The sequence below is a fragment of the Oryx dammah genome, unplaced genomic scaffold, assembly GCF_014754425.2.
Source record: "Oryx dammah isolate SB20612 unplaced genomic scaffold, SCBI_Odam_1.1 HiC_scaffold_5, whole genome shotgun sequence".
Classification (NCBI taxonomy): domain Eukaryota; kingdom Metazoa; phylum Chordata; class Mammalia; order Artiodactyla; family Bovidae; genus Oryx; species Oryx dammah.
Genome location: NW_024070189.1, coordinates 69,834,885 through 69,861,464, shown reverse-complemented (window position 1 = coordinate 69,861,464; position 26,580 = coordinate 69,834,885). Strand labels below are relative to the sequence as shown.

Sequence of the window (26,580 nt, the reverse complement as noted above, 5' to 3'; positions counted from 1 at the left end):
ATTGGAGTTTCACCTTCAACACCAGTCCTTCCAATGAACACCCAGGACTGATCTCCTTTAGGATGGACCGGTTGGATCTCCTTGTAGTCCAAGGGACTCTCAAGAGTCTTCTCCAACACCACAGTTCAAAATCGTCAGTTCTTCGGCACTCAGCTTTCTTTATAGTCCAACTCTCACATCCATACATGATCACTGGAAAAACCATAGCCTTGACTAGATGGACCTTTTTGGATAGTTTCTGTCAATTTCCGTTTTGTTTCATAAAAGAAAAACACAGGCTATGCTCTCTTCTCTTTTCCTATTGCTTTCAATTTTGTGTTGCAAACTGGAATTTTGCATACAACAGTGAGGAAATTGTGAACATTAGAATTACCCTCTGCTTCCATGGTTTTTGCTGTTTGGGGTTTTTATGAGCACAATTGTCCTTTTGTTTAGTGAACTTTCAAATTTGTTTAGAGACGTGAATGATCACTGAAATATCTTTTTTCATTATCACAGCAGTCAGTTAGTGACTGAGAGAGATTTCTTTAGATGCAAGGATCACAAAAGAACACATTAAACAACAATGACCACATCAAAAACTAACTCTATTAGTCTTTGCAGCTTGCTTCTAAACCTGGGTACTCTTAAACTCTAAGCCAGACCACCTGCAGCTGTTACATACACTCCACTCCTTGTTGCATGGAACCCCAAAATATGCCAGAAATGCAAGTCTAGTGTCTTCTCAGATCTTTTCTGATCATGTGTGCAGCCCTGGGCATGCACACTGCACTCTGGCTTGCCTGGGTATAATCAGGCACTCTTCCAAGCTATTACATAATAATCTACAAACATATTAAACTATAAAAATGTATTTATAAAAAGATTTCTGGAATAGAGAAGTGGGTGAAACAATAGGATGTGCTCAATATATACATAACAATGGAAGAAATGGTGGTTTAGTTGCTAAATTATGTCCAGCTCTTGTGACCTCATGGATTGTAGTCTGCCAGGTTCCTCTGTCCATGGGATTCTTCAGGCAAGAATACTGAAGTGGGTTACCATTTCCTTCTCCAGGGAATCTTCCTCACCAAGGAAGTGAACCCTGGTCTCCTGCATTGCAGGCAATTCTTTACCAACTGAGCTATAAGGGAAGCCCAAGAAATGGCTGGATTCAATAGCAAAAGTTTGAGAATAGCCGTTAATCTGAGAATATCTAAATATGTCATGTTGACTGAGGGACATGGAATACAGAGACTTCTAAAACAGAAGACAGAATTCCTTTGTAAATAGAGCAATTTTATAGTTACTAATATCTGAATAAATAAACATATATTTTTGTTTTAAAGCCAAAACTATGATAGAGACTTAAGGGACAAAAATCTCAATGCCTATTTCCCTTAAAAACTATTTTATTCCTTAAAGCTTTCAAAGAGTTCTTATCAAGTCTTATAAAAATAATGTAGCATTTTGGGACAAAGATACAACCTAATAGCCCAGCACTGGAAGCCAAAGTGGAGAAAATCTCCACAGCCACCACGACCTTGCCCTTGGCGCTGTGGTAGACAGGGAGGAAGGTGACCCAGACACAGCAGAACACCACGCTGAAAGTCAGAAACTTGGCTTTGTTGAAGCTCTCAGGCAAGTTCTTTCTCCAGGAAAGTTAAGGAGAAGCTCCCCAGGGCTATGGAACCCAAGTATCCCAGCACATAGGGAAAGGCTGTGACTGAGCCCTTGTTAAACACAATAATGAGCTCCTTGGGATGAGAAAGCATGTGTGTCTCAGTGAAAGGTGGAGAAATTCCCAGCCAGAATCCACATGTAATCACCTGGATAAGGGAGCAGATGGGAATGACATAGTTAGAAGCTTCTGTGACAAGTAACTGCCTCATGGTTCTTCCTGGTTTCATGACCTTGAATGCCAGAATCACAATAAGGGTTTTGGCTAAAGCAGTGAATACAGCTTCAAACGCAATTAGTCGAAGGTGGCTGTGTTGGGGGGCCAATGAAGAGTAGTGAACAGAGAAAACACAGGAGAAGGGAGATGAGTAGGACATAACTGAGAGCCCGGTTACTGGCCTTGACTATGGGAGTGTCTCAGTGCTTCACAAAGACCCATAAAACTACACACATGATGACATTAAAGCACAGAGCTGTGCACGCTAGCAACAACCCCATGGCATCCTTGAAGGCCAAGGTCACAACTTTTGGGGGGCAGTGATTTCTCTCATTGTTTGGATATTCTTGTGCTGGCCATTGATACAATGCTCTTTATCTGGTAAGAAAACAAAGTCAATAGAACTTCCTCACTTTTCCCACATTTAAAAATTGTCACCTTTCCTATCACTGTACCCCCTGATGTAACAGTCAGACATACCTTGTTTAAACTTTATTCCTAAGTAACAGTCAATGTTTCAGTTGTACATGAGGCCAAATTCATGGAAATTTCAGCTTCTATATGTCAGGAAGCTGACTTGCATCATCTGTGGCTCATTGTCCCCAAGGACACAATTTTTCCCTAACTCTTTTCTCCATTTACACAGATGCACAAGGTATGAAATAAAAAAAAAAAAAAGGTAAATATGTGTTCATCTATACTAAAGTCTTTTGTGCATCAAAGTGTATTATCAAGAGAATGAAGAGGCAACAATCCAAAAGGGAGGAAAAAAATTGTAAATCTTAATTTGTTAAGGGATTAATATCCAGGATAAATGAAGAACTCCTATAACTTGACAAAAACAACAAAATAAAACCCAATTAAAAAGTAAATGGAGAACTTGAATAGCTATTTCTTCAAATAAGATATACAAAGAGCCAATAAATGCACGAACAGATGCCCTATAGCATTATGTGTTTAAAAAATGAAAATAATGTCCACAAGATTCCACTTTGCACTCATTAGGGTGGCTATTGTTTTAAACACAAAGAACAAGAGAAAATTTAGAAAGTGTCATTCAGGAGTAAAGAATAAAGTGAAAGTTGCTCAGTCGTGGCTGACTCTTTGAGACTCCATGGACTATACAGTTCATGGAATTCTCTAGGCCAGAATAGTGGAGTCGGTAGCCTTTCCCTTCTCCAGGGGAACTTCCCAACCCAGGGATCGAACCCAGGTCTCCCACATTACAGATGGATTTTTTTTTACCAGCAGAGCCACAAGGGAAGCCCAAAGAATATCACAAATGAAATAAAAAAAGAACACAAGAAGGAATTAACAGCAGACTAGATGATACAAAAGAACATAAGATATCTGGAAAAGAGAAACATGCAACTCCCCAAAATAAGAAAAAATAAAGTGAAAAGATTGTGGAATAGATGACATAAGCTTACTCCTTCATATGAAAACACTAAAATCACAACTATCTGCTAAATAATATTTGGAAACAGAAGCAAACTAATGAACTATAACAACTAAAACCCCTCTGGAACACAGCAACAAATATATTCTACAATCAAAGACAAAGACCAATGTTAGAAGAAGCTCAATTGTGATAAGATCAAATCCTGTACTCACTGGATGGTTGACCCACAAACTGGGAAACAATTGTATCACAGAACTTCTCTCATAATAGCAAAATTTCTGAGTCCCATACACCCAGCCTGTGATGTGGCAATGGGAAGAGGAGCTCCTAGAGAATCTGGTTTGAAGGACAATAAAGTTCAATCACAGGAACTCCATGGGGCTTGGGGAAACAAAAACTCCCCTACTGGATGATGCACACAAGGTCTCATACACACCAGGACCCAGGAAACAAAGCAGTGACCTGACAAGCTCCCAGACCTGCTTATCGGAGGGTTTCCTGTTGGATCATCAAAAAAGCAAGAGAGTTCCAGAAAAACATCTACTTCTGCTTTATTGACTAGGCCAAAGCCTTTGACTGTGTGGACCACGAAAAACTCTGGAAATTTCTTAAAGAGATGGGAATACCTGGCCACCTGACCTGCCTCTTGAGAAATATGTATGCAGGTCAGGAAGCAACAGTTAGAACTGGACATGGAACAACAGACTGATTCCAAATAGGAAAAGGAGTACATCAAGGCTGTATATTGTCACCCTGCTTATTTAACTTATATGCAGAGAACATCATGAGAAATGCTGGGTTGGATGAAGCACAAGCTGGAATCAAGATTGCCAGGAGAAATATCAATAACCTCAGATATGCAGATGACACCACCCTTATCAGTTCAGTTTAGTCACTCAGTCGTGTCCGACTCCTTGAGACCCCATGAACGGTCTGGCATGCCAGACCTCCCTGTCCATCACCAACTCCCGGAGTCTACCCAAAACCATGTCCACTGAGTCGGTGATGCCATCAAGCCATCTCATCCTCTGTCATCCCCTTCTCCTTCTACCATCAATCTTTACTAGCATCAGGGTCTTTTCCAATGAGTCAGTTCTCCCCATCAGGTGGCCAAAGTATTGGAGTTTCAGCATCAACATCAGCCTTTCCAATGAACACCCAGGACTGATCTCCTTTAGGATGGACTGGTTGGATCTCCTTGCAGTCCAAGGGACTCTCAAGAGTCTTCTCCAACACCACAGTTCAAAAGCATCAGGTCTTCGGCACTCAGCTTTCTTTATAGTCCAACTCTCACATCCATACATGACCACTGGAAAAACCATAGCCTTGACTAGACGGACCTTTGTTGGCAAAGTAAATGTCTCTGCTTTTGAATATGCTGCCTAGATTGGTCATAACTTTCCTTCCAAGGAGTAAGCGTCTTTTAATTTCATGGCTGCAATCACCATCTGTAGTGATTTTGGAGCCCCCAAAATAAAGCCTGTCATTGTTTCCACTGTTTCCCCATCTATTTCCCATGAAGTGATGGGGTCATATGCCATGATCTTCGTTTTCTGAATGTTGAGTTTTAAGCCAACCTTTTTACTCTCCTCTTTCACTTTCATCAAAGGGCTCTTTAGTTCTTCTTTGCTTTCTGCCATAAAGGTGGTGTCATCTGCATATCTGAGGTTATTGATATTTCTCCTGGAAATCTTGATTCCAGCTTGTGCTTCATCCAGCCCAGCATTTCTCATGATGTTCTGTGCATATATGTTAAATAAGCAGGGTGATTATACAGCCTTGATGTACTCCTTTCCTGATTAAGAACCAGTCTGTTGTTCCACGTCCAGTTCTAACTGTTGCCTTTCTTTGGGATTGGAATGAAAACTGACGTTTTCCAGTCCTGTGGCCACTCCTGAGTTTTCCAAATTTGCTGGTATAGTAAGTGCAGCACTTTCACAGCATCATCTTTTAGGATTTGAAATAGTTCAACTGAAATTCCATCGCCTCCACTAGCTTTGTTCATAGTGATGGTTCCTAAGGCCCACTTGATTTCTCATTCCAGGATGTCTGGCTCTAAGTGAGTGATCACACCATCGTGATTATCTGGGTCATGAAGGTCTTTTTCATATAGTTCTTCTGTGTATTCTTGCCACCTCTTCTTAATATCTTCTGCTTCTGTTAGGTCCATACCATTTCTGTCCTTTATCGAGCCCATCTTTGCATGAAATGTTCCCTTGGTATCTCTGATTTTCTTGAAGAGATCTCTAGTCTTTCCCATTTGAATGTTTTCCTCTATTTCTTTGCACTGATCAGGGAGGAAGGCTTTCTTATCTCTTCTTGCTATTCTTTGGAACTCTGCATTCAAATGGGTATATCTTTCCTTTTCTCTTTTGCTTTTCACTTTTCTTCTTTTCACAGCTATTTGTAAGGCCTCCTCAGGCAGCCATTTTGCCTTTTGCATTTCTTTTTCTTGGGGATAGTCTTGATCACTGCCTCCTGTACAATGTCATGAACCTCCATTCATAGCTCTTCAGGCACTCTGTTTATCAGGTCTAATCCCTTGGATCTATTTGTCCCTACTGTACCTAAATAGAAATTTCCATAAATGCCAAAAATTAAAAAACTCACACCTCAAAATTATCCCCCTGTTCTGTAAATGGACTCTCTTGTGGGTTGGAGCCAGCCTTTAATGTTCAGTTTACAGCTTTGGTCTAGCTTTCACCTCCTGCTTGAATGAGGCCAGGAGGTCAACTAGAAATGAGAGCATAGAGCCTTCTCAGGGCATATTTCTGATTATGAGCCAAGTACTTCACATGACATTCTAGATTTCATAAAATATTGGGGAGCTTTTAAAACTATTTATTATCCAAAACAACTCTTTTTCAGAGTTTCTTCAAATGCCTTAGAGTTTTTGTGTAGTTTTCCCCCACTGTTATCTCTGATCCCAGGTAGCAGCTAACACATTTACTGGTATATGTTTTCAACAAACATGGCTCAGGTTGTCAACTCAGCCTTCAGTTCAGTTCAGTTGCTCAGTAGTGTCTGATTCTTTGTGACCCCATGAATCGCAGCATGCCAGGCCTCCCTGTCCATCACCAACTCCCAGAGTTCACTCAGACTCATGTCCATTGAGTCCGTGATGCCATCCAGCCATCTCATCCTCTGTTGTCCCCTTCTCCTCTTGACCCCAATCCCTCCCAGCATCAGAGTCTTTTCCAATGAGTCAACTCTTTGCATGAAGTGGCCAAAGTAGTGGAGTTTCAGCTCTGGCATCATTCCTTCCAAAGAAATCCCAGGGCTGATCTCCTTTAGAATGGACTGGTTGGATCTCCTTGCAGTCCAAGGGACTCTCAAGAGTCTTCTCCAACACCACAGTTCAGAAGCATCCAGTCTTCGGTGCTCAGCTTTCTTCACATTCCAACTCTCACATCCATATATGACCTCTGGAAAAACCATAGCCTTGACTAGACGGACCTTTGTTGACAAAGTAACGTCTCTGCTTTTGAATATGCTATCTAAGTTGGTCATAACTTTCCTTCCAAGGAGTACGTCTTTTAATTTTATGGCTGCAGTCACCATCTGCAGTGATTTTGGAGCCCCCAAAACTAAACTCTGTCACTGTTTCCACTGTTTCCGCATCTATTTCCCATGAAGTGATGGGACCAAATGCCATGATCTTCGTTTTCTGAATGTTGAGCTTTAAGCCAACTTTTTCACTCTCCACTTTCACTTTCATCAAGAGGCTTTTGAGTTCCTCTTCACTTTCTGCCATAAGGGTGGTGTCATCTGCATATTTGAGGTTATGGATATTTCTCCCGGCAATCTTGATTCCAGCTTGTGCTTCTTCCAGCCCAGCAGAAGCTCTGGTTCTTCCAGAGTGTGGGCGGCTGTGATGGCGCACAGAGCGCAGCCCATAGGAGCTAGACCACTTCCGAGGTCAGGAGCAGAAGCCGGGAGGACCCCATGCCCAAGGGGCGGTGGCCAAGAGGTGTCACCCCTCGTCCGAGGTCAGGGGCAGCGGCCGAGAGTGCCAGGCTGCAACAGCGCAGGAGCAGCCGAGAGGCGCTATCCCCAGCCCAAGGCCAGGGGTGGAGGCCTGGGAGGGGCAACCCCACGTCCAAGGAGCAGTTGCTGCGCAGGCGCAGGAGGACCTAGAGGAGCTATTCCACATTCAAGGTCAAGAGGGGCAGCACTGAGGAGATACCCCTTGTTCAAGGTAAGGAGCAGCAGCTGCACTTTGCTGGAGCAGCCGTGAAGGGATACCCCCATGCCCAAGGTAAGAGAAACCCAAGTAAGATGGTAGGTGTTGCAAGAGGGCATCAGAGGGTAGACACACTGAAACCATAATCACAGAAAACTAGTCAATCTAATCACACTAGGACCACAGCCTTGTCTAACCCAGTGAAACTAAGCCATGCCCATGGGGCCACCCAAGACGGGCAGGTCATGGTGGAGAGGTCTGACAGAATGTGGTCCACTGGAGAAGGGAATGGCAAACCACTTCAGTATTCTTGCCTTGAGAACCCCATGAACAGTATGAAAAAGCCAAATGATAGGATACTGAAAGAGGAACTCCCCAGGTCAGTAGGTGCCCAATATGCTACTGGAGATCAGTGGAGAAATAACTCCAGAAAGAATGAAGGGATGGAGCCAAAGCAAAAACAATACCCAGCTGTGGATGTGACTGGTGATAAAAGCAAGGTCCGATGCTATAAAGAGCAATATTGCATAGGAACCTGGAATGTCAGGTCCGTGAATCAAGGCAAATTGGAAGTGGTCAAACAAGAGATGGCAAGAGTGAATGTCGACATTCTAGGAATCTGCGAACTAAAATGGACTGGAATGGGTGAATTTAACTCAGATGACCATTATATCTACTACTGTGGGCAGGAATCCCTTAGAAGAAATGGAGTAGCCATCATGGTCAACAAAAGAGTCCAAAATGCAGTACTTGGATGCAGTCTCAATTCAGCCTTAGGGAAGTTCAAAGACAGGTGAAATAAAGTAAGCCTTAGATCAGTCCTTTAGAGAGCCATCAGTTAGGTCAAAACAAAGAAACATTATTTGCGAGCATAATGTTCATATTGCTCCTCCTAGTACTAGAAACCTGTACGAAGATTGTGTGGTGTCATTTAAAAGTTCTCTTTTGAGGTGGACAGTCAAGAGTGGTACCCCAGTAAATTAAAACATGAAGCTATATAACAAACTTCAACCATGTTTTATTCTTTAAGTATTCCCCTTTGTTGCAAGCTTTTCTTTGGATGCCAGAATTCTAAAAAAGTTAATTCTGATAAATTTTTGCCAGTTCTTTAAAGATATTCTTAGAAGTCAGATGTTTGGAGTTCACTACTTTGCCATTTTGCTGACATCCAGTCCTTATCTTTCAAACAACCAGTGTTTAAGCTTTCAATATTCATGACAGAAGAATCCTAAATATATCAGAATCCCATCTTTGGAAATCATCTTGAAAAGGCCACTTATTTTTCTGAGAGCCAACACTAAATGAAGTTGATGTTGTGTATTAAGAATTATTGTTAATAAGCACTATCAGAATATTAATTTATGACCTTAATTTTTATACACACATTTTCTTTAAATGTATATTAAAAGGTAATTAAAAATATGAACTTTATTTGATCTCAGTAATTTATTTTCTTTAATCAAAAACTCAATTAAATGTATTTTTCTCTGTTGTATGAAGATAGAAGTTCTTAAATATACTGTATAGAAGAGTTGTGGAGTCACAAAATCCAGATAAATTCATTACCCAGGAAAATATATTGAGTGATTAATCATTATCGGTTTTCTCAGATTTGAAACTGAGTTCATAGTTCATGCTTCATGATGTTTTGCAGATTTTGTAATAGGAATTGTTATGGATAAAAATAATTAATTTTCTGGGGTGAATATAGAATATCAGGTAGATCCTGGTTTTATTTTACCAAGATCATTATAGGAGGGCTTGAACGACAATGTACGCAGAGATATAGATGAAATATTTGTGAAATCAGACATGATAATTCTGCTAATATTTTCTGGCATTGTTTACATTCCAAGGAAATACATGGATTTCACTAATTGGAGATCCTTTTTTTTTAAAAGTCTTCTCTGCATGTTTTACTACATTACATTCTTCACTAAGAATATAGCATATTTTCTAATACAAATTGTTAGAAATTAAAGTCCTACAATGGTAGAATTCTCCAAAGACACCTAATAATTATAGATACATATATAATCAATGTGATATACCTCTCCATCTATTGTGCCTAATCCTGTGGACCTTGAGACAAAAAAAATATGGTCATGATGCTGTATCTCAGAAAATACAATCAGATATCATCTGGTTGACTTCATCACCTTCATTTCAAGGATGTTTACCTTCCAGGGAAAGATCATGGGTTGGTCTGCATATCCTGGAGATCTCATTTCTGTTTCTACCAAAAGCATTTCATGGAGTGCTTGGGCCACCGCACACACAGCGTTGGTGGTGGTGGTGGTTTAGTCGCTAAGTTGTGTTCAACTCTTGGAACCCCATGGTCTGTAGCCAGCCAGAGTCCTCTTTCCATGGGATTCTCCAGGCAACAATACTGGAGTGGGTTGCCATTTCCTTCTCCAGGGGATCTTTTCAACCCAGGAATCGAACCTGGGTCTCCCACATTGCAGGCAGATTCTTTACCAACTAAGCTATGAAGCGTACACAGCATTATAGATGAAATAACTGGATTCAGACAATGTCATCATGTCAATACTTACTGATACAGACTCAAAGGAAGAATTTGGTGAGCAGTCTCCAATTTTTCCACAATGAGATCCAACAAGTGAACAATCAAAAATTTGAAACCACACATTACTGAAGTAAAAATCTTCTGGATATTGGGACGGTTTAACTGTCTTGAGAAAGTGTTTGAAACCTGGGATTTCTTTCTTCTGGAGTGAAAAGGAGAGAGTTCCATGGAAAGAATGTAGCATATAGTTTACCTCATCCAAAACAATATCCCCTTTTGCTACCATAATCCATACCTTGTCCAAGGTTAAATAATAATCTATTCCTCTGTCAACAAAAATGAAACATCCCATATCACCAGGTATTATATATACATTTGCAGATGAAATTCAGGTTCTACTCATGACCCTGTCTGAATTGTGAAATGAAGTTTCCTTCCTATTGTCTGCCAAATTTCATATAAACTCTGGAGAGAAATAAATTTTATATTATTAAACTTTTAATGTTGGATTAAATTTATTGCCATAGTATTACCTGGAATATACTGAAGATTACAAAGACCCATGATCTTGAATCTTCTAAAAAATATTATTCTGGAACAAAATTCTCCTAATCTAATGCTGCTATATCTAAACTTGCTGCTTGTCAGATTGGACCCTGGAAGTAAATCTTGAGATGGAGAGTTCCAGGTAGAAATTTTATGTGTGGGTTCACCAAAGATATACCTTGGGAATGGTGCAAGGCAGAAGTGCAAAGATAGAAATCATGAACCACAAGACAGTTGCAACAATGATTCAGCCAGTGCTCAGGATTCTCTGGAGCTGGAGTGGTTCTTCATGTTGTCTCAAATTGAGACTAGGCAACCAGGCTTTTTATTCCCATATCGTCCAAACACTGTCTTTTGGCTGTGCCCTTGTAGGCTCCTGTCCATTGGTGAGCTAGCTCATTACGCTGTGTGTATTTCCTATAATGTATAGAGCTGTAAGCTGTCATCAGTCAATATTCCCTATAGGATGGATGTTGGATGTAGAATGTAGCTGTAGCTGTAGGATGGATGTCTTGGCCCTGAGCATGACTCTAGGCTTCCAAGTAGGGACAGTACTTCTCCTCCACCTGCCTTCTTCTTCTGAACCCAGAGAATAACCCCGCAGTCTGCGGAAGTCTCTGGGATGTGTTTACAGCTGCCATGAGATGCATATACATAGATTTCACTGTTTCATTGATTTCATGAGAAGGAAAGGATGGGAGATGAATGGAATATCTCTCACCAGAACTCAGGCCCACTCACCTGTGGGATATTGTAAAGCTCCAGAAGCGTTCCAGTCTCAGCTGAAAATGCTGAGACTGTTCCTATAAAAGCAGCCACAGATTTTCTCTGTCTCTGGCAGTTGTAGTTAGGAACAGTCTAATTCTCACCAGAAAGCCAAAACAGGACGGTTTCCAAAGTCTTGTGGTCACTTTCAAAGGCACTGTAGAGATCATAACCCAAGGTCAGACTGGGGAGTAGGTGAGGATTCTTACTGATCTCCTCAACGGCAAAATGAAAAGGCCAGAACATATCGGTCGTTCTTTAAGCACTGCCTAAACAGAGAACATTAGTAGATAGAATGGTCAAGTAGTGCATGGATATACCATATGTCTAGCCAAGGGATTTTAGCTCAGGTTTTTCATTCAGAGATTCTCCTATCTTGCCATTTCCACATAGTGTGACTAAAGTACCAAGGGGTCTGGAAGACACTGGTGTGGCTCTCTTTTTCTGAGGTGGTAAACTGAAGACAGTCTACCAAGAAAGGTTTGTAGGGCACTGAGTTAGGTGAGCGGGTATTTAGCTGAATGATATGGTTGTCAAGGGGCAGGGGTTTTTTTTTAAGCTTTTTAAGTGGTTCATCAAGATAGCAAGATATTCTCCTCTAGGTGTGTGAGTATAAGGTGCAAAAACTATCTCATAAACCAGCTTGAAAAGATTTAGTTGGGTCTCAAATGTCATCTTCTCTTTATTAAAGCTGAAAGCCAAGAGGCAAGCATTCCTGCTTCTCCATACTTGGGATACTTTAGAGCACCTGACTTAACAGTTCCTAAAATTTTTCTAGGATTACTTTCTGACAGCATAACCACCTGAGGCATTTCAAGGCACTTTTACTATTATTTTCTATTCTCATTAGTCAGCTTTTATGTAGCCAATTTTGTTAAATTATATTTCCTTTAAAAATGTACATTTCACCCATACAAGTGGAAATGAAAACTTACTTTCATAAATGTAATCACATTTAAAATTTTCCACACCATCACTGAATGAATATCAGAATAGATACTAGGCATAAATATTTGTCCAATCTATGACAGTGAGTTCATATAATTATTACACAACAAATATTACAAGTAAAAAAGGAAAAGGCCAACACCTCAGTAAAAATATATTTGAATACAAAAGCTATGACAGTATACAGTGCTTACCATGTACAGTGATCTAAAACCTGGCTAAAACCTCAGGCAACAATCCTGAGCCTCTAATCTGCAAATAGGTGCACAGTAAAATGATGGCCTTATGTTTGTATCTCTGACTGATACAAATTCTGAATGTCCAGTTTGGCAAGAACTAAAGATAAAAAGATGATCCTACTTTCTGCTGGCTGCATTGTGAAGAGGTAGTTTCCCAGCAGGTATCATACCTGTCAGTGTATTCAATATATCAAATACTGTCAGTGGGCATGTGTCTAAATCCAACAACATGTAATGATCAAAATTAGGTTAATGTTCCAAGCTTGTTAACAATAATCATTACTTTATTTGTTGTTACATAAAGTTAATGAAAATTGTTGAATAAATATTCCTTATCTATAAGAAAGAACATTTGCAGACATTAAATAAGAATGTGTGCATCTACTTACATTAAATTATGTTCATGATCAATTGTTTCCTAAGAGAAGTAGTTCACAGGATGAAGTTGACAGTATATGCTGAGGTAGTAACCCACAGAGTTTAGGAAAACCTTCTAGAGCTGGATAATCACAAGATGCTGGCAGCACTTGTGCCCATTATGGAGATGTCCAGAATGATCTCTGGCTGCAGTGTAGAAAGATGTGTGTATTGTCTGGCCTCCAGCATCACGACATTACTAAAGACTGTCACTCCTCCTTCCATTAATCTTTTGGACCAAACAGATTCTCTCTTTCCTCACATAGTGCCTGAGATCAGAGAGGTTCCTTCATCTCCTGATAGTTACATCCTGTCACCCTAACCCTTGTGGAGGGCAAACAATTAGTAGCTTCCAGCAAACTTGAGAATGTAAACCCATGAAATAATTTGCGCAAAAGTTTCCATTTCATACTTTGGCAAAAGATACATAGAATAACCAAGAGGAAGGCAAATATGAAATTAGACATCTAGAAGGGACAAAATTGGGCCTGCGAGATTCTCATACACATGAGAGAAAATAAGACTGAAAATCTAACCACAAAATTCAGCAGCCCTCCAGCGCAAGGGCCTCTGCTCAAATGACTAGGGTTAAGGAATTCTAAAAAAGACTGCTAAGGAAAAAACGTGCACAGGTTCTGAACTTCTTATTCTTCTGAAGGTATAGGCATGCTGATGAATGTTGCGGCCGAAAGAACTAAGGAGGTAGAGGGAAAATTTTTGGTGCAATTGGCAAAGGACTTCTATTCCTTTTTTAGTAATGCTGCAGCTGAGAAATCCTAGGACCTCTAACTTAGGCTGGCAGAAGGTAAGTGTTCTTACCAAGTTAACCTCTTAGATCTCTACCTTCAGAGTCCAGTGGAAGTGAAAGTGGTGAGAATCTTTGGTTTCTCTTTCTAAATTTAGGCTATCAATAGAAATGTATATGGAAGCAACTCTGTTAAAATTTTGACCAATGAATGATCTTAATTTTTATTGATTCTTTCTTCCATTTCCATCAGTAGCCTGAGTGAAGTTGCTCAGTATTAGCTATGCAGAGTGAAGAATTAGATGTACAATAGACTCCCTCTTTCACCAGGGTGTACTTATTTCACTTCCTCATCCTGGAACACTCCAATCTTGCCAATAAAGAAGGTACATTTAGCTCAGACAACAAGAAAATCTGTGGATTTGTACGGGACTTGGGAGCCATAAAACCATAATATCATCACCCTTAAGTCTTTAACACAGCCATTTATTCTTACCCCAGTATCTGCTGATGCAGCCTGGTTAACAAAAATTGACCTTTGACCTTGGCTTATTTTTCTTTTCCATACCATTGCACCCTGAGTCAGAATTTGTTTTTGCATTTACATTTAAAGATAGTTAATATAAACCCACAGACCTCAGTGATATTATAAGTCTCCCTCAGTATCTTCCCAAATCCTCAAAGGTGACTTAGATTCTATAGACTTTACCCAAAGCTCTACACTTGGCTAGTATGTTGATGACCATTTGCTTAGTAATCAGAATAAGCAGAGAACTCATAGCTTCATTTTCTTCTAAAGGCATTAGCTAAACAAAGGCATAAAGCCTCTAGATAAAGTCTTCAATGGGTACAACAAACTGTTACATACTTAGAACATGAGATATCTCCGGGCATTCAAAAGTTCATCTTAAAATGTCTCGAGTCAATTTTGTCCATTCTTCTCCCCAATGAGAAAAAAACAAAAACAAAAACAGTTACATATATTTTTAAGGAGCGCTGGATACCACAACCAATAGATTCCTAATTTTTGGTCCTTGCTAAGGATCTATATTTCCTCTTCCCAGATACAAGTAAAGAGCTTATTTCTTGGTCTTTAGAGGCATCAACATCTTTTGAAGCATTGAATTTGGCTCTTTCACATCTCTGTCTCTTGGCTTACCTAATTTTAACAAATATTTTCATCTGCCATGAAAATAATGAGTTTGCTGCAGGCATTCTAGAAAAACTTTTGGCTCTCAAATATGTCCTATAGACTAATTTCTCCTGCAAATTAGACCCTATGGCATCAGGTATGACACCATGTTGCATGCAGTTGCCACAGCTGCCACCTTGATTGACAAAACTAGTGCTCTAACATTAGGCTCCTCCATTCATCTTCATGTTCCCTATGCCTTGTCCACTATCTTACAAGTTCATAGAATACAGCACCTCTCTACATCATGACAGATCACCTAGAAACAGGCTCCTTGTTCTAACCACTCCACCATCTTACATCATTGTAACACTTCAAATCCAGCTACTTTACTACTCCTCTCTGATGATGGAGAGCCCCACTTCATGATTGCTTTGCAATTATAGAAATGGCCTCAGAGTCAAGAAAGGATCTCTCAGACATCCCTTTAAATCACCCAGACTTATTTCTGGTCCGTGTTGACTCCCATAAATGAATTTTCTGAGAAAACATAGCAAATGGTTATGCCATAGTTGTTTCACAGGAAACATTTGAGGCATTCTCTTTACTAACTATAAAACCAGCCTAAACTATTCAATTCATAGATCTTATTAGAGGTTTGACGTTAGTAAAAGGGAAAACTGCCCTTACTGAGAGCTCTGGGATCCCTGATCCTAGACTTCAGGAACAACCTCTGTTTGTCAGTTTTGCAACACTAACACCAGGATCTGGCTTCTTCCTGTCAGTGGGTGGGCAAGATCTCCAGAGTTTTCAGGATCCTGGCTATACCCACCACTATGCTCTGGGCCCTTTAGGATTCTGCAACAAGCCACCTCGTGACCAGGTCTCCTAAACAGCAGCACAAGACAGGGCCTGCCAACCAACCAGACTAGGGGCCAACCAAGCCTACCTTACTGTCCATATTTTATATAGTCAGCCAGTCACAAAAGAAGGACACATGCAGTCCTCTTAAGGGGAGTCCCTAGAAAAAATTAGTTGGTAAAGAATCTGGCTGCAAAGCAGGAGACCTTGGTTCGATTCCTGAGTTGGGAAGATCCCTTGGAGAAGGGATAGGCTACCCAACTCCAGTATTCTTGGGCTTCCCTTGTGGCTCAGCTGGTAAGGAATCTGCTCACAATGAGGGAAACCTGGGTTTGATCCCTGAGTTGGGAAGATCTTCTGGAGATGGGAAGGCTACCCGCTCCAATATTCTGGCCTGGAGAATTCCATGGACTGTATAGTTCATGGGGTCGCAAAGAGTCAGACACGACTGAGTGACTTTCACTAGACTATAGAGAATGGGTGACAAGAGTAGAGAGCATTGCTAGGATGCATAGGACTTTTATAGAGAGCTACTTCTCCCAGGTCAAGAAATACAACTCACATAAATCTAGAAACAGCAACTTGGACAAAATGATGTGACAGAGGAATACATTCCATACAAAGGAATAAGACAAAACCCCGGAAGAAGAACTAAGTGAAGTGGAGATAGACAATCTAGTTGACAAAGAGTTCATAGTAATGATCTTAAAGATTATCAAAGAACTCAGGAGGAGAATGAATGCACAGAGAAGAAGTTAGAATGTTTTAACAAAGAGTTAGAAAATATAAAGAAAAATCAAACAAAAATGAAGAATACAATAACTGAAATGAAAAATACACTAGAAGGGACCAACAGTAGACTCATTGATATAGAAAAACAGATCACTGAGCTGAAAGACAGAGCAGAGGAAATAATTGATACTGAATAGAAAAAAATAAAGGATGGAAAGAAATAAAGGCAACTTAAGAGACCTCTGGGACAACATCAGTGCAAGTGCAGTAGTATTCACATCATATGGGTCCCAGAAGGAGAAGAGAAACAGAAAGGGCGCAATAAAATATTTGAAGAGAGACAATAACTGAAAATGTTCCTAACCTGGGAAAGGTTAGTCATCCAAGTCTAGGAAGCTCAGAGAGTCCCATACAGGATTAACCCAAAGAGGAACACACCAAGACACATTGTATTTAAAATGACAAAAATTAAAGATAGAGTATTAAAAGCAGCAAGGGAAAAGCAACGAATATTATGCACAGTAACTCCAATAAGGATCTCAGCTAATCTTTCAGCAGAAATTCTGCAGGCCAGAAGAAAGTGGAATGATACATGAGGGAAAAAGAAAAGCCTACAATCAAAATACTTTACACAGCAAAGCTCTCATTCAGATTTGATGGAAAATCAAAAGCTTTACAGACAAGTAAAAGTGAACAGAATTCAACACCACAAAACCAGCTTTATCACGAATGCTAAAGAAACTTCTCTAGATGGAAAAAAGGCCCCGACTGGAAACAAGAAAATTATGGAATGAAAAGCTCACCAGAAGAGGCAAACATACAGCAAAGATAGGAAATCATCCACACACAGAGATAGCAGGGAAGTTTAAAAACAAAAGTAGTAAAATCACCTGTATCTACCGTAAGCAGTTAAGCAATATACAAAACAATTGGATGTAAAATATGATATCAAAAGCAGTCATCAAAGAGGGAAGGAAAGTACAACTGCATGGTATTTTAAATGTATTTGAAATTAAGAGATCAGCAACTTAATCAGGTGTATATATATGAAGTAAATGGTAATTCATTCCAGTATTCTTGCCTGAAAAATCCTATGGAGAGAAGAGCCTGGCTGGCTACAGTTCATGGGGTTGCAAAAGAGTTGGACATGACTTGGTGACCTTTTATAGAACTTGTCCTATGCACCCTAGAAATGCACACCCCTCTGATCACCAAAACTATTTGCTCTAGGGATGCCCCCAGTGTGGGCTGCATGGGCCCTTCTATTGTGGCAGACTGACTACTATGGCTAGTCTGTAGGTGTGGCTGATCCCTCTGGCCCTCTTTGTGTGCGAGCTACTGACCACTGCTAGGGCCTGGTCATGAGGTGGCTGCCTGCAGAACCCTAAAGATTGCCAGGGCTAATTATTAACCCCTGGTGGGGAGAGCTAGGTTCTGGGGTGAGTAGTAACAGAGCCAGTGGTCAGGGCCAGCCCCTGATATGGCTGGCTATGGGGTTCATGGTGTTCCAGGGTTGGTGTTGATCTGCTGGTGAGTGGACCTGGATCCAAGGGCAGCTACCTAGAGTGTCCAAGATGTCTTGGACCTGGCATCAGCTTGCTGGTTGGTGGAACCACGTCCTAGGGTCTTTGACTATAGGGCCCTTGGGGACCCAGAACTGGTGTCAGCCCACTGGTGAGCAGGACAAGTTCCTGACATGGCTGCCTGCAGAATCTAGAGTGTCTCAAACTTGTCCAGCCAACTTTACACCACATTTTTTTATTCATCCATCTGTCTATGGACACTTAGATGGTTTCCATGTCTAGGCTATTGTGAACAATGCTGGAACGAATGTAGGGGTGCAGATATCTCTTTGAAAAGTGATTTGGTTTTCCTTTGGATGTATTTTCAGAAGTGGGATTACTGGATCAAATGGATTTTGAGGGCATTATGCTAAGTGAAATAAGTGAGACACAGAAAGACAAATCTCACTTATATGTGAGAATCTTAAAAAAAAAAAAAACTCAGAGAAAGAAATCAAATTTGTGCTTCCTAGAGGCAAATGAAAGGTGTGGGAGAACTGAATGAACGTAGTGTGAGGGTATGAATTTTCATTTACAAGACAAATTCTGAGGATGTGATGTATAACATAATGACTGTAGTTAACATTGCTTTATAGTATAGCTGAAAGTTATTCGGTACATCCTAAAAGTTCTCATTACAAGGAAAATTTTTTTCTTTTCCTTTGTCTATATGAGATAATGGATGTTAACCGAATATATTATGACAATTGTTTTGTAATACATATAAGTTAAGTCGTTATGCTATACACCTTAAATTTGTACAGTGTTGTATGTGAATACCTCAGTAAAATCAAAAGAAAAAAAGAAAGAATTGTCCCTCTATTAGTCCCAGTCTTCAAGTTAAAATATTAATATAACTAAGAAAAAGCCCTGGATTTGGCTATAATAAAGGAAGTGTCATAGCTCAGACCTTTCACATTAACCCCACAAAGAGCTAGAAAAGGACATAAAAATCTTCAAAAATTCATAGGAGTGTTTGACATGGGTAAAGACTTCATGCCCCAAATCCATCTCCTAGCTCTTTACTATGCTTCTGACTCAGATCATGGTTCATGAGGCACATCTGAGCATTGAGATGCAAGAATAAGGTTAAGGAGAAAGGATTATCCATCCTCTTGTGCATGTAAAAGAATGGAGACTGGACGAAGATGAACGTGACCAGTGCTGAACATTACCTATGGCCTTTTCCTGCTGTTCAGTCTCCTGGTGTCACATCAAGTCTCTGAAGGATCACCCTCACTCCAGCACATGTATGCATCACACAGGCTCATCTCTCCACCCACAACACACACACACACACACACACACACACACACACACACGCACACGCACACTCACTGCTACCTCCCTGAGGATAGCAGTATTCTCTTTTGATGTTGGTTCTGAGGTGGGTGTATCTGATCCTTCCTTTCTGCAGTTAAAGCACCTTCCCAACATGAAGTATCTCCTTAGTAAGCACTCAACTCATTGAGGAATTTCCTATTAATATCAATTAAAGGTAATACCAGTAAAACCAGTGAAATTTAAAGACATAACAGGTTATAAAGTCCAGAAATGTTTTTAAAATCTGTAGTAACAGTTTTTCCTGGTATTTACTGAAATATATCTAAGTTCTTATAGTTTCTCCTTTATTTTTTAAATCACCCTTTAATTTTTCATTTGAGAGCCAATCCTATACAGTCTTTTCTCTCTCAAGTCTCCCTTTCTTTTCAACAGATAAGCCCTCATTTTAAGTATTTCACGTAACATTATTTCCAACCCAAAACTCCACTTTGAAGGTTTAGTGGGCTAAGGACAAATGGCAAAATTTCTAATTGCATCCCTTTGGGCTCTAAAAGGAAGCTTCCCTGGTGACTCAGTGGTAAAGAATTCCCTTGACAAGCAAGAGACCTGTGTTTGATCCCTAGATTGGAAAGATCCCAGGAGAAGGAAATGGCTACCCACTCAAGTATTCTTGCCTGGGAAATCCCAAGGACAGAGGAACCTGGCAGGCTGAAGTCCATGAGGTCACAAAGAATCAGATAAGGGAGACAGTGCCAAGGTGTTACTATTCTGTTTCTCTCAGGGGAATTCACCTCTGACTTCCTCTCTTGGATAGGTGAGGGAAACTTTGAATCACTCAGTGACTCTGGCGTGGCTACTGGGATGCATGCCCTCTGATGATCAATTAGCCACTGCCATGGATAAGAAGATCTAAGGAGACCCAAGGGCATAGGTTCCTATGGAGATAGCATTTGCCTCCAGTATGAACTGACTTGCAAACACAATGGCTGTATGTACCCAGCTGTTCCAGTGGCCTCTTAAACATGTATACCTGTGGCCAATTCATGTCAATGTTTAGCAAGAAATATCACAATATTGTAAAGTAATTATTCTCCAATTAAAATAAATTAATTAATCTTCACAAATTTCTTTAATGATATGTTCCCCTCAATACAATTGAGAGGCTATTTTTCTGCATATCAACTGAAAGAATAACACATTAACCAAAAATAAGTTTATTAAATTCTGCATTGATGATTCAAATAATCCTTTTTTCTCTATTAGGTTAATTCATATGTCTGAAGAGTTTGAACCTTGATTTACTAGGAACTCACATGCCCAACATTTAAGAGGAAAACTATTCATTCCAGGAAGATTGTTGGTTAGTTTCTTGAGCTACTTAAGTAGTGGATAAGTTGATAGGATTTGATTAATTAATTTAAAAAATTTAAAAGATGTGACAGTACACTTTCTATTTCTTTTTTAAGCAGAATTGGTAAGATGTAGTAACAAATGTTGGATTTAGGATGACATAAATCTGGACCTCAGGCTCACTGAACCTGGAAAAGTTACTTAAAACTTTGAAACTTCAGTTTAATCATCAATAGGGAAAATGACAAAACTTTCATAAGGCTGTTGTAAAGATAAATGACAATTTATGCAAAATGTTTTTAAAATAGCAAACAAATATTAGTTGCTGTTACTGGAATAAAACAAGATTAACCCAATGTGAAATCACTGAGATTTACTGTAAAAGATTATCAACAATGATATCTGCCTTTGACATGAAAGCATCATTTCAGTATGTAGATTGGAAAGACAGTACTGGAATTTCAAGTGTCCACTGCTTTCCCGCCTTGCCCTAGAGTCTCCTGACCTGCCCACCACTGCCTACCACAGGAATCTCTCTCTCTTTTTTCTTTGTTTTTTTTTTTCACTTCTGCTCTTTCTTCTTTTCCTATATCACTTTCTCATTATTTTTATACTCATTTCGTCTCTATTCTTCTCTTCCATGGAAAAGACCTTGTCCATAACCCAAATCAGCATGATAAGGCTGTTAGTACAGCTGATGAGATGTTGATGCTTCCCATTACTCAGTGATGTCCTAATAATTTTGTCTTTTCTTCAAATAGGTAAATGATATTCATGTCTGAGACTATATATGCTCCATGAAGAACCTCTGTTCATGATCTCTATTTGTGTCAAGTTTCATAGACTCGTAACCACCAAAGGAGATCTTAGAAATGGTCCTGCAATATGCAAGTGAAGTGAAAGTGAAGGTCTCTCAGTTGTGTCCAACTCTTTGCGACCCCATGGACTATACAGTCCATGGAATTCTCCAGGCCAGAATACTGGAGTGGGTAGCCTTTCCCTTCTCCAGGGGATCTTCCAAACCCAGGGATCAAACCCAGGTCTCCCACATTGCAGGTGGATTCTTTGCCAGCTGAGCCAAGAGTGAAGCCCAAGAGATATGAGGGCCATGGTTAATTAGAAGAGGAGTGAATTCATGTCTTCTCCCTGTGAGGACAGTGCCATCTATATTGTACCATGGACTTTGGAAAACTTGCTGTCATTCCAATTAAGTCTTCTCTCACAGATTTGCTGAGAACCCTGCCCACTCTCCATAAGTAGACACAGTATACCTTTTCTCCAACTTCATTCCTTTGGAAAGTTCTGATATGAATCAACACTTACTCTCTTTTGCATAATAATAGACACTGAACTAGAAAGAGTCATAAGAAATATCCACTTCCAACTTCCAAACGAGGAACACAGTAAAGCTCTGGCCTATAAAGGACTATTTTCTAATGACTAACTCCCCTCCTGACTCATTGGAAAAGACCTTGATGCTGGCAAAGATTGAGGGCAGGAGGAGAAGGGGATGACAGAGGATGAGATGGTTGGATGGCATCACCGACTCAATGGACATGGGTTTGGGTGGACTCCGGGAGTTGGTGATGGACAGGGAGGCCTGGCATGCTGTGGTTCATGGGGTTGCAAAGAGTCGGATACGACTGAGTGACTGAACTGAACTCAACTCCCATGCAGGGGTCAGATAGGCTCCAAGGTATGAGAGCTATGACAGATGACTATATTATTCCTGCTTTTCTCTCCTACACTAAGTATCTGCCTCTCCCTAGTACCTTCCTCACAGCCCCCTTCACATCCTTGTTCCTTAGGGTATAAATTAGAGGATTGAGCATAGGGGTAACTATGGTATAAAAAAGGGCTACAAACTTTCCCTCACTCTCAGAATAACTGTGCATGGGTTGCAGGTACGTATAGATGGCTGAGCCATAAAAAAGGGAAACCACCAAGAGATGGGACCCACAAGTCCCAAAAGCCTTTCTTCTCCCAGCCACTGACCTGACTTTCAGCACTGTCTGAACAATGTATACATAGGAGCCTAGAATTAGTACTGCAGGAACAACCAAGATTATGGCTCGAGCCACAAACATCTTGGTCTCTGTCCCTTCTGTGTCCTCACAAGCCAGCTTCAGGAGAACAGTCATCTCACAGAAGAAGTGATTCAGGAGATGGAGACCACAGAGAGGCATAGCCATCATGAGGCCTGTCTGAACCAGAGAGTTCATGCAGCCTCCTACCCAGGAGGCAATAGCCAGTGTCTGGCAGAGGTGGGGATGCATAATGGCTGTGTAGCGGAGTGGATGACAGACAGCAGCATAGCGGTCAAAGGCCATCACCACCAGGAGCACACATTCAGTGGAGCCTAGGGCAAGGGAGCTGAAGAGCTGGACCACACACCCTTCATAGCTGATGGTCCGGTCGAGTCCATGAAGGTTGATCAGAAGCTGGGGCACAGTGCTGGTGGTATAGCAGAGGTCCAGGAAGGAAAGATGTCTAAGAAAGAAGTACATGGGTGTGTGCAATTGATGTTCCAGGAGGGAAAGAGTGATGATGGTGGTGTTGCCAAAGATAGTTAAGGAGTAGAAAACTGAAATAAAGACAAAAAGGATGGGCTCCAGTTGAGACCAATCTGAGAAGCCCATTAAAATGAAGCCTTCTCTAAAACTCGTGTTGAAACTTCCCATGGCTTTTTGCCTGTTCAAATAGCAGAAGATAATGAAATGACTTTTACGAAGAAGGATTTTAACATTATTTCACAATTTTCCCTAGATAATTCTAACTCATGCATTGTGTTTTCTGTTTTGCTATTCAGCTCCATTCTGTCCAGTCTTCTCCTACTTTGAGAGTGAAGATTACTAGATTAAGAATGATGTGACTTTCATTTGAACTCCAGTCCTGTTATGTGCTTGCTCTATGATTTCAGCCAGGCCACTAAATCCTTGGGACCTGATGTTTCCTTGTCTGAAAGCAGAGACAATCTGTCGAAAAGAATCAAGAAAAGTGTAGATCTATTCTTTTGGGGAAAAAAAAATAGCAACAAGTATGCTTCTTGTGATGAGTTATGATGCCTAGAATAATTTCCCCCTTCTCCAACTGATAAATATATCCATCAAATCCCTGTAACATAAACATAAATAAAATTTTAATTGGTCAAAAAATTACAATGCATGTAAGGTACAGATTTCTCCCATCTTCCTATTTACTGTTGATCATATTTCCTTTTGGAAACTTCTTCTCCACTGGCTTCCATAAATACACATTCTCCTCCTTGTCAAATCAGTGTATTCTCCTTTGATGGTGCCTCTTCTTTCAATAAGGTCTTAAATATTATCTTTCCCTGGAAACTTTACCTGGCTCTCTCCTCACCCTACACACTCTTTCTGGTGATCCCACTCATGGCTTCAGTTACCAATAATGACTTCCAAGTATTGGTTTGCAGCCAAGACTGCTCTTCAGAACTTCAAAATCAAGTATCTCTTCTTTTTGGGCATTGCTACTCAGATAATCCATAGGCATCTCAAGTTTAGCATGTTCAAGTTTCATCTTCCCTCCAAATATGCTTCTGTTGCATTCCCTTACTTGGTAAGTGATAGCCTCTTCCCCCTAAAAAAATGTTGTGGTTATCTCAGATCTCTCCTCACCCCATCCTAAAACTGATTGCTCAATATGTCCTGTTGAATCTATAGTCTAAATATCTTTTACTTCTTTCTCCTTTTCATCTTGTTTTTTCAATTACTTGATTGATGGCTCAATATTTCTATAATGTTCCAAAATATATTGTTTAGAGACTATTTATGAATCAACTCCAAACACTACTGTCAGAATGACTTTCTTAAATTGCAAATAAGATCATGTCTCTTCACTGCTCAGAATTCTTGAATCATGCTGCTCTTTAGTATTAGGGGACTATCCAAATGCCTTAAAATACTCTACATGATTCTTTCTGATCAACTATGTTTTTCAAATGGTCACCATAGTATAGTGCGATAGACTTGAAAGGCCATATTCAGGTTCCTACAGATCAGCGCTATCACCAACCCACTGTGCCTGTGCTACCTGTTCTGGAAATTTTACTTCTGTGAGTCTCAACCTACTTAGCTTTAAAATAGAGAAAATAACTTTATTTCAGGATTGTGATTGGTATTAAATGGTATGATACATTCTGTGAGCTGCAAAGAATATTCCATACACATTTTTAACACTTGCTGTTCTCAACCACTGATTTTTAAGTTTTATGAAACTAGCTGTGCTTTTGTTCACCATTTTGCCTCCATCTCTCAGTGAAATTCCTGGTGAATAAAAGGTGTTTAATAGCTGTTGTTGAATGAATCAACAAATATATTTCCAAAGTTTGCGTCATACTTGGTGAACATAAATGTTCCAGAAATATATGTTTCCTGTGAAACACAAAAGAATTATCTCATCTGCAATGTGGCAAAGGTTTAACAATTCCTGCTTTGTAATCATTTAGGGCAAAGGTTTTTAACCACTTCTGCAGTGTATTTTGTCAAGGATTTCTATGATGGCAGAGAGATAAATATATTTTCAATTGAGTAAAAGTTTTAAAACACAAGTAATATGATGTATGATAAAACCATAATTCAAAGGGATCTCACAATGATGAAACAAGGAGCTCTAAACCAATAGATAAGATAATAAGATAATATTGAACTTAGCTTCAAAACCTTAAACAAATGTTGAATGGAGGAGATTAAACATGACAGCTGTTCATTAAAAAGGTAGAAAACAAAGATGATGTAGGAGTATCCTGACCAAAAACAATGCAAGCCAACAGAGCCCACTTGATTGCTGAATTTTACCAAATGTGAGCTCAGACTAGATAAAAATCCAGTTTAGACTTTGGCCGTTCTAGCTTGGAAGGAAACTTAAAAGTCATTTCCACATGTCCTTGCACCATCTGATGCCTGATTGCCATAGAATCTCAGACCCAGAACTTTTTTTTTTTTTTGGTTTTATTTATTTATTTATTTTTTAATTTTTATTTAATTTTTATTTATTTTTTATTTTACTTTACAATTCTGTATTGGTTTTGCCATACATTGACATGAATCCACCACGGGTGTACATGCGTTCACAAACACGAACCCCCCTCCCACCCCCCTCCCCACAACATCTCTCTGGGTCATCCCCGTGTACCAGCCCCAAGCGTGCCGTATCCTGCATCAGACATAGACTGGCAATTCGATTCTTCCATGATATTATACATGTTTCAATGACATTCTCCCAAATCATCTCACCCTCTCCCTCTCCCTCTGAGTCCAAAAGTCCGCTATACACATCTGTGTCTTTTTTGCTGTCCTGCATACAGGGTCATCACTGCCATCTTTCTAAATTCCATATATATGTGTTAGTATACTGTATTGGTGTTTTTCTTTCTGGTCAGAACTTTTTTTAATGAAGCTCCTGCCTCATTTCCTCACTTATGGTCTTTTGCTTTTTTATTCCCTCCTATCAGTTCCTTACTCCCATCTCTGTGCGTCTTGGATTTCTTAATATGTCATGTCAACTATTTTCTTACTAATATTCTTAATTTATTATCTCTTTGACCCATGCACCCAATTTTGGAAGAATGCAATTCTCTATAGACTAAACTCAGGCCAATAAATTCTGCTAAAAAGAATAATTCAAATGCCCATCTCAATGCTACTAAAAATTTGTAGCCTTTCTAATGCACCATTAACATCCCCCTCTCTACTATCTCTTCCCCAACAGAAATGACATCTGATCAAGCTTCTCTAATTTAAAAAGCCTCTTTTCACCCTGTGTCCCCTTCTAGTTACTGCCCTCTTTTCTCCTCCTTCATAGATTAGTTTATTAAAAGAGTTGTCTATGTTCAATGTTTCAGCTACCTCCTTCCCATTTTTCCCTCAACCCACTGCAATAGGGGTTTTATCCTCACAAGTCTTTATGAGAAAATTCAGGGACATTGTCAGTTCTTACCTTTGTCTCAGCATTTTATGTGTTGACTACTGTCTCCTTCTATATGAAAATTC

General features: G+C 39.9%; 1 protein-coding gene across 1 annotated transcript; it reads right to left on the bottom strand.

Annotated features, from left to right (window-relative positions):
• Positions 1-22,311: 22,311 nt before the first annotated feature.
• On the bottom strand, positions 22,312-23,250 carry LOC120863825 (olfactory receptor 2Y1). The gene has a single exon (XM_040240391.1). The coding sequence runs from the start codon at positions 23,248-23,250 to the stop codon at positions 22,312-22,314; it is 939 nt and encodes a 312-aa protein (XP_040096325.1).
• Between the last annotated feature and the right edge of the window lie 3,330 nt (positions 23,251-26,580).

Coding starts and splice junctions, on each gene's coding strand:
- LOC120863825 (XM_040240391.1), bottom strand. CDS start 23,250: ATGGGAAGTTTCAACACGAGTTTTAGAGAAGGCTTCATTTTAATGGGC.